We start from the raw sequence: 14,873 nt of genomic DNA, 5'->3' as shown, positions 1-14,873 counted from the left end.
TAAGCAAGATGCCAATTATTCCTAGGCTTTAAAAAAACAAAACAAAATAAAACAGGGCTGTCTCACTTAAAAAACTCCTCTTCTGTTTTAGCATCAATTTTTTTTTTCTTTTTAAATTCTTACCTTTTCCCTTAGAATCAATACTTGTATTGGCATTACTTGAAATTGGTATTAAGTAACTTGCCCAGGTTCACACAGCAAGGAAGTGTCTAAGGGCAAATTTGACTCCAAGTCTTTGGCACTCTATCAAGTGTGCTACCTAATAACCTTATTTCTTGGCTTTTCTTGATCCTTGGATAATTCAGAAGAATTAAACATATATATATAAATATATATATCATGAGCAGGGTATGCTGGGATTGGGAGGTATAGAAACAAAACTGAAACAGTTCTTGACCTCAAGGTTCTTACAATATACTAATGGGGAATCATATATCAAAGATAACTAAATATGTTTATATATATATTATAAATATAAACATAAATATAAAGTCATTTCAGGTGGAAAAAATTCACTGATATTTGGGTGAAGAGGAAAGACTTCTCATAGGGAATGGAACATTAAATGATTCATGAAATACTTAAAAATTTTAAGAGATAGAAATTAAAAGGTCATGTTTTCCAGGCACTGAGAGAACAGTTTAGGCCAAGGTATAGAAACAGGAGTTGGAATATCAATGTCAGAGAATTTCTCGTAGGCAATTTGGGCTGATAAAAGCAGTATAAAGGAGAGTAATGGAGAATAATATGTTATAATCCTGAAGGGGAGGTCAAAGTCTACATGGAAAGGGATTTATTTTAATTTTTAAAAATGTTTTACATATCAATTCGATTTTAAATAATATTTTTCTGTCATTTTATCTCTCTTTTTCTCACATCCCCCTACCCAAGAAAGCAGAAAATGAGATATAGATTGTATATGTATTATGATACAATATTTCCATGTTTATCATACTGTGAAAGAAGATACATATTGCTTAAACTAAAGGAAAATTCATAGGAAATAAAATGAAGAATGATATGCATTCAGATTCCATTGGTGCCTTCTAGAGTGGTAGATAGTCCTTTTCATTGTGAGTCACTTGGTTTTGCCCTGGATCCTAGAATTGCTGAAATCAGTTAATTTGACATAGCTGATCATCATATATTATTGTTGTTATTGTAAATTGTAAAATGTTCTCTTGGTTCTTCTCATTTCACACATTTCATATAAATCTTTCCTTTTTTGTGACTCTCTTTTTCATCAATTCTTATGGCACAAGGGTTTTCCAATTACAATCATATGCTATAACTTGTTCAGTCATTCCCCAGTTGATGGCCAATCCTTTACTTTCTAGTTCTTTGCTACCACAAAAGAGGCGCTATAAATATTTTTGTACAGGTAGATCTTTTCCCCTTTTATTTCTTTGGGATACAGATCTAGCCATGGTATTGCTGAGTCAAAGAGTATTTATGGACAATTTTATTGTCCTTTAGGAATGGTTCCAAATTTTGATCTTGGAGGTGGATTTAAATATCATACTTAAAAGTTTACATTTTATTTTAAAATAAATATTCTGTCATTTTTCAATCATGTCCAACTCTTTATGATCCAATATGGGGTTTTCTTTGGAAAGATACTGGAGTGGTTTGCTGTTTCCCTCTCTAATTCATTTTATAGATGATGAAATTAAAGCTTAAGTGATTTTCCTAAGGTCACATAGCTTCTAAGGGCTAAGTGACTTGTCTAGGGTCATACAGTTAAACCATTTAAAATGAAGGGTTTGATTAAACGATCTCTAAAGTTTTTTTTTTTTTAAATTACAGCTCTAGATTATGAAATCATATAAACAGGTGATAATTAAGTACTCTTCAAGCTCTTTAGTGCTTATATCTATAGTTAGTGCTTTTCCTAACTATAGAAACTAGCTAGGCCAATATATTTTTGGGAGATTTAGGGATTTCTAAAAAAATATTTTTGGCCAAGTTAGGGCACTGCCAGCTATTCCTCTGTTCCTCTGCAAGTATCATTATAGGAGGAAAAACACATGACTTCAAAGTGGTCTTGATAATTTCGGAATTCTGTTCCTACTACAATCCTCAGTACAACTTCCTGGCAATCAAGACTGTGAAACTCTGAAGTAGAATGCAAATGAGTTAATAAAATCCCACTTTTGCAAAGATCATGAAGTAAGACATGCTTGTTGATGAAGTCCTTTATTTACTAGAAAGGGAGATATGTAATGACCTAGTAATTCAGTTACAGGGCAGTTTGGAATACATGAAGGCAAATGACCTGGACCTGAAACAACAACAAAAATGATATTTATAAGGCACTTTAAATATTTTCAGTTACTTATATATTATTCATTTGATCTTACAATCAAGTTGTTGAGATAAATGCTATCAACTCCTCTTTATAAATGAAGAAATTAAGATGCAGGAGATGAGTGAATTGCCATTGACTACCCATCATGTTAGTTTCTGAGCTGGAATCTGATTCTAAATCTTTAAGTTCAGCATTTTATTCACTATAGTGCCCAAGGCTTCTACCTCATTCCTCTTAAGACATGTTGGAGTTCACCAGATTTTTCCAATATATATTGTATCTGAAAGGAAGAAAAGAGTTTAGATGCCTGCTCAAGTGCTCACATATGATAGGGAAGACTTAGGAGCAGAACCCATGTAGCTAAATAAATGGAATATTTTTACTGAGTTCTCCCAATATTCCCCCTTAAATAGCACTGGACATAGCATCTGGAAGGCACTTAGCAACTCCACTGCCCTTTTCCCAGTTTTAGCTTGCAGTTCCAGGTTGGAGAGATATGCTTGTTGTAGTAAGGGGACAGATTCTACAGTATTTTCAAGGGGGGAAAGAGTTGTGATTGTGTTGGAGCAAGGGTCCTTCCAAAGTAAGGGCCAGAGTAAGGATCAATTGAGTAGTGAACATATTTCTCTCCTGAACACATCACTTTAAAAGCAATAAAAACATATGCCTCTAGAACTAATGTAAAAATAATAACCTGAAGCTTGGGAGAGTCACTTCCTAGCTGTTCTAACATAAAGTCTAAAGTCAAGAAACAGGGTGGATTAATGAGAAAACTACAGTAAAATAACTCAATAATAGTTAAAAAAAATCTATGATAGCAACAAGGGAAAGTCAAGACATGAGCTCAGAAAAAAAAATGATGTGAAAATATTTATAAGCCAAGTCTCAAAGAAAAATGCAGATTGGGCCCAAGCAAAGCAAGAATTTCCAGAACAACTAAAGAAAGAGGAAAAAAATAACAACAAAAATGATTTAAAAAACAAATAATAGTGACAGAGGAAAAACTGGGAAAAGAAATGAGAGCAATACAAGTAAATTTTTTTTAAACCCTTGTACTTTGGTGTATTGTCTCATAGGTGGGAGATTGGTAAGGGTGGGCAATGGGGGTCAAGTGACTTGCCCAGGGTCACACAGCTGGGAAGTGACTGAGGCCGGGTTTGAACCTAGGACCTCTGTCTCTAGGCCTGACTCTCAATCCACTAAGCTACCCAGCTGCCCTGCAAGTAAATTTTTAAAAGAAAATTATTAGCTTGGTAATATCTTGGTGGTTTAGTAGAGATACTAAACCTGGAATCAGGAAGATTCATATTCCTGAGTTCTTATCCAGACTCAAAATGTTTACTAGCTGTATAACCTTGGTCAGGTCATTTAACCATGCTTGACTTACTTTCCTTGACTATACAATGAGCTAGAGAAGGAAATGCCAAACCATTGCAGTATCTTTGCCAAGAAAATGCACAACAGAGTCACAAAGAGTCAGACAAGACTGAAAATGACTGAATGACAATAACAAGCATAAAAATACTGAAGAAAATGGTTCTTTAACAAAAAGAATTGGTCAAATTGGTAAAAAGATGTACAAGTAGCATGATAAGAGGAAAGGCAGATTAAGGGAGATAGTGGTCAAAAGCAAAACAGACTTTTGAGGAGGGGACATGGTAAAAATATTTTTAAAAAGAGGATAGTAAAGGTATAATATTTGACATATGAACTTTCATGGTTCAGATCTCCAGACTTAAGTACCTGAATCTCAAATTCAATGTGCTGAATAATAAAACAAAGATAATTTTTCATTTATATTCTAATGCAACAGGGTAGAGATGACATGATAAAAGATTTGTCAAAATATTATAACTATGATGACAGTGATAATTATAAACTTATAGAGTGGATTGAAATCTCCATTGGACTAAGTCATTCTGAAGTCTTCTTTGGCTGAGGTTTTCTAGGCACATGCCATGGTGAACTCTTTTAAGAAGTAGAAATATATCTGATGAAATAAAAACAACTTGTCTATTAAAGTAGATTCTAAATTGTAAGATATTAAGTGAATTTTTAAAGGACAAATATAGAAAGAGAATACTTTTAGACCCTGTAAAATATGAATGAATGACCAATGAAAGTTGTTAATCTATTTTTAGCATTTTAACATAATCCAGACATGGTAAGCTTTAAAACAAGTATGGCAATAGATATTTGGAAGATTAACTAAAAGCAATGAATTTTATTTTATGTCCAATAATATTTTAAAATTGAATTCCATATAAATTATGTAAACCATATCTATGTGAACAACAAACTACCTGGGAATGAATTTTTGAATTAGTCTCATTTCTCTGACTAGGTTTATTATGGAGTGAGTGGACTATATGGCCAATGGCATAATACCAAACTTCTTGCTTTTTTCCAGAAGTAAAGTGTTACTGGTGTGCTGAAACAAATCCATGTTAAGAGAAGAGGATGATCAATGGAAAATTTTATGCAAGTCTTCTTCTACTTATTTTGCAGTCACAAAGTTGTATTGTATTGTTTTAACAGGATATGGAGACAACTGTTCTCAAAGGCTATGCCAGGAAAGTATAAGTTCTTGTAAGTTCTCTCATGCTGGAAGGTTTTTTTTTTAAAACCTTTACCTTTCGTCTTGGAGTCAATACTGTGTATTGGCTCCAAGGCAGAAGATTGGTAAGGGTAGGCAATGGGGGTCAAGTGACTTGCCCAGGGTCACACAGCTAGGAAGTGTCTGAGGTCAAATTTGAACAAAGGACCTCTCTTTTCTAGGCCTGGCTCTCAATCCACTGAGCTACCCAGCTGCCTCCGGAAGAGTTTTGAGTAGACATTTGGCAATACAGATTTTTGTTTCTGAGGATCATCCCAGCTTAGTATGGAGAAACTTTTTATCAGCGCATTGGCTTCCAGTTGATAATTTTTTTGCTCATAGAAACAAAGGAACTGAAGAAAAATACAAGGTGATTCTCAGTTCTTTGTTGGCCTCCTTTCCTTTCGTAGTGTTGGTAGAACAGTGGTAGGAAAGAATCATATGGATATTTCACCATCTATAAATATTAATCATGTTGTTCATACTCTAAATATAAGGATCTTGTCAAAGGACTAACAGATATATGTCTAGAAGAACTGATTCATATCAATCTGGATATACTCTATAAATGACATTAGAAGAAGGAAATTTCTTAGGCATGAAAGGACACATCACATGTTCATAGATCTTTGACTGGAATAGACCTCGGAAATCACCTAGTCTAATTATCTCATTTTGTAGATGAGGTAACTATGGCTCAGGGAAATTATATGACTTACTGAAGGGAAATAAAAAGTAAGTATCAGAATCAGGATTTGAATATAAGTTCTGAAGACCCCAGAGCCAGTGTGCTGAACCATAATGTTCTCTGTAGAGATAAAAGCAAAGGAACTGGACAAGTTGGGTTTTATTGTGTGGCTCAAAAGAACAACAAAGTATTTTATGGGATTGATGACTTCAACACAATGATGAAAGTATGTGACAATGTTAAGAAATATTTCAGAAACTATAAAACAGGTTTAAATAATGAGAGATGCCAGAGATTTATTGATTACACTAAAGCCTCATGCCTAGTTATCATGGATGTTCTCTTTCAGAAAGGATTTGAAGTCCCTGGACGTAACCAGAACTGAAAAAACAATGCACAAAAAGAAATCAAATACATTTTAACAGAAAAGAAACATAACTATTCACAGAGGACTATTCCTGAATTATTTGTCTGTACAATCGGATAAGTAAATTGTTAAAACAAGACCAAAATTAATATGAAACTAAAAGAATAAAATTAAGAATAAAAAGTATGGTTCATAATTGGAACAATTCAGTTTAACAGGTTTTTGATGGTGAAAAATAGGTATGCGTGCAAGAAAGATAGATACAGGGTATAATAATTTTATATGGAAGTTTAGCCATTATAAATCATAATAAGATAGTTAGGTGACACAAGGGATAAAAGAAATGGACTTAGGAAGACCTATGTTCAAATCATGCCTCAGATACATTGCTCTATGACCATGACCACATCATTTAACCTTTATCATCTCAGATTCTTCAACTTTAAAACGGGAATCATAATGGAACCTATCTATCTGGGTTATTGTGAGTATTGAGAGATATATAAATGTTGCCTATTATTATAATGTGGAGATAAAAAATCCCCCAAAGAAATTTCGTCATTAAATATATAACTTGTTTGCCCAGAGGATAGAAGAGGGTTCAGAGAGGGGGATAGATAGATAGATAGATAGATAGATAGATAGATAGACAGACAGACAGGCAGGCAGGCAGACAGACAGACAGACAGAGACAAAGGAGACATCCAATCATAATGTTATATATAAAGTAATTTTTTTAACTTTAAGAAGAAGTGTGAGGCAGAAGATTAAGAAAAGTAGTATTACCTTCTTATACAATGATAATCAATGCAGAATCTTAGTGAAAGATGCAGTTTGAAAAGGTTATCCTGGATATATAAGTATAGAAATGGAGAGTGAAGAACAAACAGAAAATATGTAAAATATCTGAAAACATTCTTGTCCCAAACTTTTTTCACCATATAGAGCCACCATACTTGGACTCTAACATTAGATTTCAAGATAAACCTCTCTAGGTGGTAGAAATGGATTTAAAGTAAAGACAGTTGGAAAAATGAGCTGGATTGGAATAAGTACAGTTAGAGGATACCCATGTTGAACCCTACATGACTTAGAGGGCACTTAGGAATAATTAATCATGAGATACATCAAGAAAAAGAAAATACTAAAAGCATTGGAAATACCTTTATTTAGCACAGATTCCAAATATGAGAAGGAACCCTTTGGATTGTGAAATTGTCCAAGTGCTCTCATTTGTAGATGATATCCCAATTATATGCATTAAGCCCTCGTATATAGCAAAGCAACTTGGACATGATTTATAACCACTTAAAATTTTTGCTGAACTATGCACACAGTATCATTCAAGCGGATGAATAACAACTCCAAATATAGTTGTATAGAACACATACATGAATTTATGTACTTTAGATGGACAGCAAAAATTGAAAATTAATTGAGCCAACATTATATACAAGTATAGAATTAATGTTTGAAGAATAACTTGTGAATGTCAACCTCCAGAGAAAGAACCAATAAATAGAAATATAAAAGAAAAAAGGAGGAAAAAGAAAATGAATGGAGCTCAGAATTAAATGTAAAGATTTAGGGTAAATTATTCTTTACCATAGCAAATCTGCTTTATCATCCCAAAATTTTCCCAGAAGTAAATTCCCAATTTATTGGTATTATAGTTTGATTTTAAGTCATGGCTATCTATCTATCTATCTATCTATCTATCTATCTATCTATCTATCTATATTCCTCATAGAGATAAAAGTGACTATAGCTCAGAAGGCAATAGAGACAGTTGCACAGTAGGTTTGAGTATGCATATGCTTGAGTATAAGATAGCATCAAAGAAATATGCAATTAGAAAAGAACATGGGCTTGTCCTGCAGTAAGAGTAATGGATAACTAATGACTAGACTAGGAATCTGTGGCCATCTTTGTGATTTTGGAAGAAGGCAAGGAAAGCTCCAGAATGCTAGGTGGGTACTTGTGGTTGAACTCAGAAGAGGTCACACATAAAATTTCACCAGGATGGGCAGGCATAATGAACTGTGTCATTGGATTGAACGCCCTAGCCAGTGATGTAACAGAAGCATTTAAAGTTGATATATTTTCTAGTTTCTTGCATAGTACAGCTTCCTTGACTATTCATTGCCATGTGGGGTAGGAGATAAGGAATAAAGCTGGTGAGTTATGTGGAAATAATACTCATCAAAGAATTCTCTCCCTCTAGCCTTTGATTTTTAACTGTGTTCCAAAGCTGTTCCAGTATTACTCGTAACTATTATAAATTACAGACAATTAAGAAAGAAAATTGGACAAAATAGTATATATCATATTAAGGGTAATCAAATATGTTCACTGTTTTATTTATATGTCAAAGGGATATGTGTTCAATTACAGTCACTATTTGCAAAAGCCTAAATTTTATCAGAAAACATTACTTGTGAAAATGGTTGTTATATTTATTATTCTGCTTGAAATCTTTTTTCTTACAATGGAAAATTTATTGTTAGTTATTATCTACAAGGAAATAGATATACTGAAAGCAAGTAAGGACAGACCAAATCCTAGGTTCACCCCATCCACTTTTTCATTTTGAGATCATAAGATCTAGAAGGGAATTCACAGTTCAGTCCAACTCCTTTATTTTTACAGATAGAGGAAGTAAAGCCTAGGGAAGTGAAGTGATTTGACAGTTGTGACAGAGGTCTACTGCCTCTCACACCAATGTTCTTTCCACACCACATTAAGCAAGATTCACTCACTACTTTCCTGTAATTGGGCAGTATGGGATGAAGTCATAGCCAAAGTTTCAGATTGTTTAGTGAAGACTATAAAAATGATTATTTTGTAAATGATACCAGAGTGGTAACCATTCTGAGCTTGAATAAAATGAAGTGATGAGTTCATATGGAAATTCAATGGTCAGTTCTCAGAAAATTAAGTTGCTTTATTAAATTCATAGGATCATAGTTAGCCCTTGGAAGACAGACCTCTTCCTCATTTTCTAGTGAAGGAAATTGAAGTTAGATTAATTAATTAAGATCACACAGCTAATAAGTACCTGAAGGGAGATTTGAATCTGAGTCTTTCTTGTTCTATGTCTAGCACTCACCTTGGTACTGCATGCTACCTCAAAAAATACAAAATCTGTCACATTTTCTCAAGACATGAAGAGGATCTGGAAAATGAAAGATTTATTGGGAGCCTTTGATTTTTTTTCAGGCTGTTAGTTTGCCTCCTGGTTCAGTGAATCAATAGAGAAATTTTAGATGAGAGCTAGAAGGATCAGAATAGTGATTACAGCTGAAAGGGACCTCGGATCTCATTTAATCAAATTCTTTATTTTTACAGAGGAAGAAAATGAGGCAGACAAAGAAGCGACTTGTCCAATGTATTTCACAGAAAGTAATCAGCAGAACCTGAGTCCAAACTTCTGAAAACACCAGGAAAAGATAATATGCTCAGATAATCACAGATAAGTCTTCATCCTTTTCCCCCAAGCCACCTGGATTCAAATTCTAGAAATGTACATGTTTTGTTCTTTAATATATAGTACTCACCTTAGAGGTTGCTGCAAGGGAAGCACTTTGTAATACTTACAGAGCTATAGAAATACGAATTGTTCTTCATTTTATTTTAGTGTGGGTTTGATGAAAAGATTGCATGGATTACTAAATTGTCTGTAGCCTAAATAGACTGCCTTGACAAAGTGATGAAAAGAAATGACAGAACAAGGCAAATCTCATGCTGTAAAGGCAAATGAAAGAGCTTATATCTCCAAATGCCTAAATCACTTTCTTTATATGCAAATGGTAATTATATAATGGTTGTAGTATACCCAATTGTTGTATTGATTATAATTCTTTTGATATTACTTTTTTAATGTAGAGTTTATAAAGAGTTATGAATTTTCTAAACTGGATGTTTCTAATAATACAAAGTGCTCTAGGTAGCTCAAGACTGTATGCCTGTGTTAGGGCTATCTATTTTTAAGATTCAGTGTTGACTATATGGATCAATAAAAAGAAAATTGGCCACTGAGTTTTAAAAAAACAAGTAAGACATGGCATTCATAAAGAAAAAAAAGATTGTATTATACATCTTGTCAAGTCATAGTGAAGAACCCAAAATTGCTGTATTTTTTCTCAGTGAAGTTGGGAACATCTACAAATATAGATTGGTCATACTAGTGTGCAATATTCATCAGTCATGAAAAAATTCTGATCAATTAATATTGTACAATTAGAGAAAAGCCCTTTTATAAAACAACCACATTTCAACATTCAAAAAGAAAGGAATAAGTAAGGTTCCAGGCAGATTTTCTTTGTGCTATTATTATCTTTAGCACTTTTTTCTTTCTACATTATTTTCATCTTTGAGGAGATAAGGAAAGATATTCAAAGTTCACTAGTGAAGTTTTATTTTATTGTAATCAATTAGATCTGAGCTTTTTTTTCTTTAGGTCTTTACAATTTCAACTTCGGTGCTTAATTGTTATATAACTATTTTCAGTCTTTAATGGTAATATATGAGGTGCTCTGAGCTGGCAACAGTGACAAATATTGATGGTTATTGCTTTAAATGCATAATTCATACTTAAAGTCCACCTTTCCTTCATTGCAAAGCTTGAATTGAGTCTGTTAAGATTATTTGTAGATTTAAAACAAATTTCAACTTTTTCTTCTTTCATATTGTTTCAATAGCGTAGCATATCATAAATACTTGACAAGAAGTATCCTTTGGGGGCTATTCTCTTTTTTAATAAGACTATCCTGATCTATAGAGCACACACTGCGAATATTTTAAACAACTTTGGTTTATACAAAATTTATTTGCATAGCATTTATTTCCTTATTTGCATGTACAAGTCCTCACTGCAAAAATACTCTACACCTTTAGATACAGGCACAATCTGTGTAATGCTATCTACAGTATTATCACCAAATCCTTTAGCTCAAGATGAAAATTGAATGGTCAGTGAAAATTTCAGGTTCTGTCCCAATTCTGTGAAATTGTTTCTCCTAAAGTCTTGTTTACTAAAGTGTTTAACAATGCCAAACAGGTGGTGAGGAGTCTAAGGGGGCCAAGAAATATAGCAAAAAAAAGCCCATTAAAGCTTATATGTTGCCCAGACTTGTGACAACTTTAAGCATTATTTCTGGTTTTCCCTCTATTTGTGACTGAGCTTACTGCTTCATGAGAAATAGAATAGTCTTGTTCAAAATGCTGAGACTGCATTGCTCTTTGAAAAAAAAGAAGAGCTGACAAGTATTTGGACAATTTAAAATGCAAAGAGTATGAAGGCTAATCTTTATTTTGAGACAAATTATATAGATTTATTATTTGTGCTGGTAAAATTAAAAAATATCTGTAAGAATTATTTTCAGATACTAGAATCATGGGTTAAATTGGAAGGAATTTCTAGTAGAGGATAATTTTCTTTTTCATATATATTTACTCCCTTGAATTATCATATTCTTCCAAGTTCCAAGTACCATATTTAACATTAAAATTATTTCATATTAATTTTTTCTATTGAGAGTAAAGTACATAGTTCACATATAATTTAACTAGGAAAAAATAAAAAAGTAGAATGGCTAATCAATAGGGAATATTCTTTTAAGCCAGTAATGCTAAAAAGTAGTAAGTTAATTTTGTGACATCAGTAAAAGAGAAGCCAAGTGCTGATTTAGCTGAAATCATGCCTTTCCTTCTAATCAATTTGATCATTGCTACTAGGACAACCAACTGCATTAACAATCCATTCCTTACTAATTTCAAATGTATTCTTACCGGTGGAGTGCTGAAAATGTAGAAGGATGAACCTTTCAGGGCCAGGAACTTGTATTTGTAGGGTTGAGGTGAGTCAATTCCCTGGATCCTCTCATTTACCCACCCCATATGTACAACCTGCAGAGGAAAACCTTTGAAAATTAAAAATCAAGCCTCAATATCAGGATACGGTAAAAAGGAGCAAAAAAAAAAAAAAAAAAAAAAAGCAAAATTATTGACAAGTCCCCAAACATTTTCTGCATGCTCAAAATAGATTAATTTCATAGATGGAAAAATACAGACCAGCTTTCTAGTCAAAATTATATGACCTCAAAAAGGTATATTTGAGGTACGCACCTAAAATTCAACATTAGTGTAGCTTAGGGGTTGGCAACCTTTTTGGTCGTGGGAGCCATAAACGCCACATTTTTAAAAATGTAATTTCATGAGAGCCATACAGTGCTCACAGTGCGCTGTAACAGCTTCTGAAAAAAAAAATGACTTTATGGCTCCTGCAGAAAGAGCCATATCTGGCCCTCAAAAGAGCCAGATATGGCTCGAGAGCCATACTTTGCCGACCCCTGGTCTAACTTAACTATCTTTCCCTTCATCCATAAACGTGTGATATGATATCTGAAAAGTCTAGCCTTCCTCTATTGATCTATTTTCCTGCATAAAGGTAAACACAACTTGTGTCAGATTCTGTCAACACCAGCTGGAGATATAGTGAGAAAAAAGAACCTGCTCTTCAGATTTCTTCCCAGAGTTTCAAAGACAACTATTTATATTTTAGGTTTGCAGTCAGGGAGAAGGGCTGAAATAAGGTAAATCTGATTAATCTTTTTCTTTACAGCATAATTATATTGAGATTTAGTAAAACTTCAGTATTATAATTCATAATTTGAGTTCAATATTGTACCAAGAAATCGGTTTTTAACTAATGGTATAATGTGTTTTTCATTGGTATTTAAAGGGCCATTATTAAATTGGATAAACACAGGTAATGAAGTATCAGTAGTAACTTGTATTCTAAAATTGAGTTGAAAATGTGTCCTAAAGGTTCAGAGAAATGTCAGTGGTTTCCAGATACCAACAGATTAATGTTAATGCTATTTATCTATATTCAGCATGAACTCATTTAGATGTATATTTGATTTTCAATGAGATATATTATCAAAAGAGTACTAAACTTGGAATCAAAAGACCTCTAGGTTCACATCTGAATTTTATCATTAACTGTGACCTTAGGCAATTTACATGAACTCTTTGAACCTTGCCTAGTTCATTTGTAAAATGAGACAAAATTTGTACTACCTATCGTGTTGGGTTGTGAGGCTCAACTGAGTTAACATATGTAATGTGATTTTTAAATGTACATCATGTTATAGTATTGTTGTTGTTTTTGCTTTATATATCTCTACTCCAAAAAGTTTATTAGGTCAAGTGCATTATCAATATCCTACTGAATGATAATTATCATGGTGACATTTAAGGGATGCATATACTTTATCACCACAGATATTCATCATTTCTTAGTCAACATGTCACTTTTGCCATTGGCACAGATCATAACTTCTATCTGACATGGTATCTGATATTAGAGAGTTTCTATGGTCAAAAACCATTATCACACTGAAGTCAATATGGCAGCGAGCCTGTGCTAACTGTAAGAGGGAAATGGGCTTTAAAAGCAGATTTAAAAATTTAGCCAGGCAGACTGGCAGGAGCTAAAATTCCAACCTGGTACACAGCAAGGGACCGAACGCAGAGGACTCTCTCTAAGGGCAGTTGGGGTTTTGAAGGAGTTGGGGAACCACTGACCTGAAAGCCTGTGGATTTTGGGTATCTCTGAGCAACATATGGAACATCTCAACTAGCAAGATCAAGGAGAGCAGGTTGAGAATACTGTCTTGTTTGGTGGACAAGCAAGATCAGACTCCCTGACTTCTCTGAAGATTTATTTGGCTGGAAACTGTGCTCTTGAACTATACTTGGACAGATACAGTTGAGCTGCTGTTCAAGTCAATCAGACCATCTACATGAGATCCCATTGTGTCCTGGCTGCCTGCATAGTGAAGTGTAGAGATTTCCCAGACCTTTAAACCTGAATTAGTTTGTCCATAGATTATTTAGAGTAGTGAGACCTCGACCACACTGTTTACCCTTAAATTAGCTATTCAAAGTGTTTTATTTTTTTTACTTCCTGTTGTTTCTTTCCCATATTAAGTAAAGTATCTCTGGCTGAGAGAATGTCAGTTTAACTGACCAACTGCCATATATCCCTAGTTGGTTTTCTTGTGTTTACTTGTAAGTTATCCCTTTTCTATTCCCCTTTCTCTAAACCCAGTGTTTTAATTATTTACCCATAAAATAACTTAGCTAATATTTTCTTATAGTCTATTGCAGGGTCCACACTCAGTCTTTTTAGTTCAGCAAGATTTGTCAAGGTTTAGAACAACTTGTCACATTTCTGAGAATAAAGAGTAACTCATACAATAATGAGGCTTCAGATAAAAAGCTTAGTAAGGTGTATTATCTAATAGATCAAAATATTATACAAAACTATTTCATGTATCTATAAGGCTATGTCAATATACATACTTATGTGTTTTTGCAAGCTTAGCACAGTACTATAGGCTATATATTTAATACATGATTATTGATTTTGATTCATTTCCAAATCAATCAGTCCCTTAAAAAAACCCCTGGCAACCTTGATGAAAATCAGAAGATGTAGAAGATAAAATGTAAGGGGAACAATTATATATATAGTTTTCTTCCACTTTTACTCCTTCCACTTTCAAATATTTATTAGTATTCATAACCATGACTCAGATTTGAAGTGGTAGAAATAATATATGGAAGACAGGTAGCTGCTAGATGGCACAATGCAGAGTGCTGAACTTGGTGTCCAGAAGAATCTCCTCTGAGATTCATTCCATCCATACCTACTACTCACTAAAAATGATCATATCTGTTGTCTACTGATCTCCAGGACATTACTTGGTCTTTCTTCAATGCAATCAGACCTGACTCACCATGCCCCCTACTTTCTGGTGTGGGATTGGTCTTGAATTTGACTAATCCCATGCTATGGAGGGGCCACACTCCCTACTCCTGGGTGGGATTGGTCTATTATAAAGTC

At 33.7% G+C, this 14,873-nt stretch overlaps 1 protein-coding gene across 1 annotated transcript in view; it reads right to left on the bottom strand.

Moving 5' to 3' along the window:
• Positions 1 to 14,873, bottom strand: part of SNTG2 (syntrophin gamma 2) — a 622,101-nt gene that overhangs the window by 139,871 nt on the left and 467,357 nt on the right. The window contains exon 12 of the mRNA XM_044660932.1: positions 11,750 to 11,866. Coding sequence (XP_044516867.1) covers positions 11,750 to 11,866 — 117 coding nt within the window. The remainder of the gene's footprint in view (positions 1 to 11,749; positions 11,867 to 14,873) is intronic.

The sequence above is a fragment of the Gracilinanus agilis genome, chromosome 2 (genome assembly GCF_016433145.1).
Source record: "Gracilinanus agilis isolate LMUSP501 chromosome 2, AgileGrace, whole genome shotgun sequence".
Classification (NCBI taxonomy): domain Eukaryota; kingdom Metazoa; phylum Chordata; class Mammalia; order Didelphimorphia; family Didelphidae; genus Gracilinanus; species Gracilinanus agilis.
The sequence above is the reverse complement of the archived record's forward strand: the minus strand, read 5'-3'. Positions and strand labels throughout refer to the sequence as shown.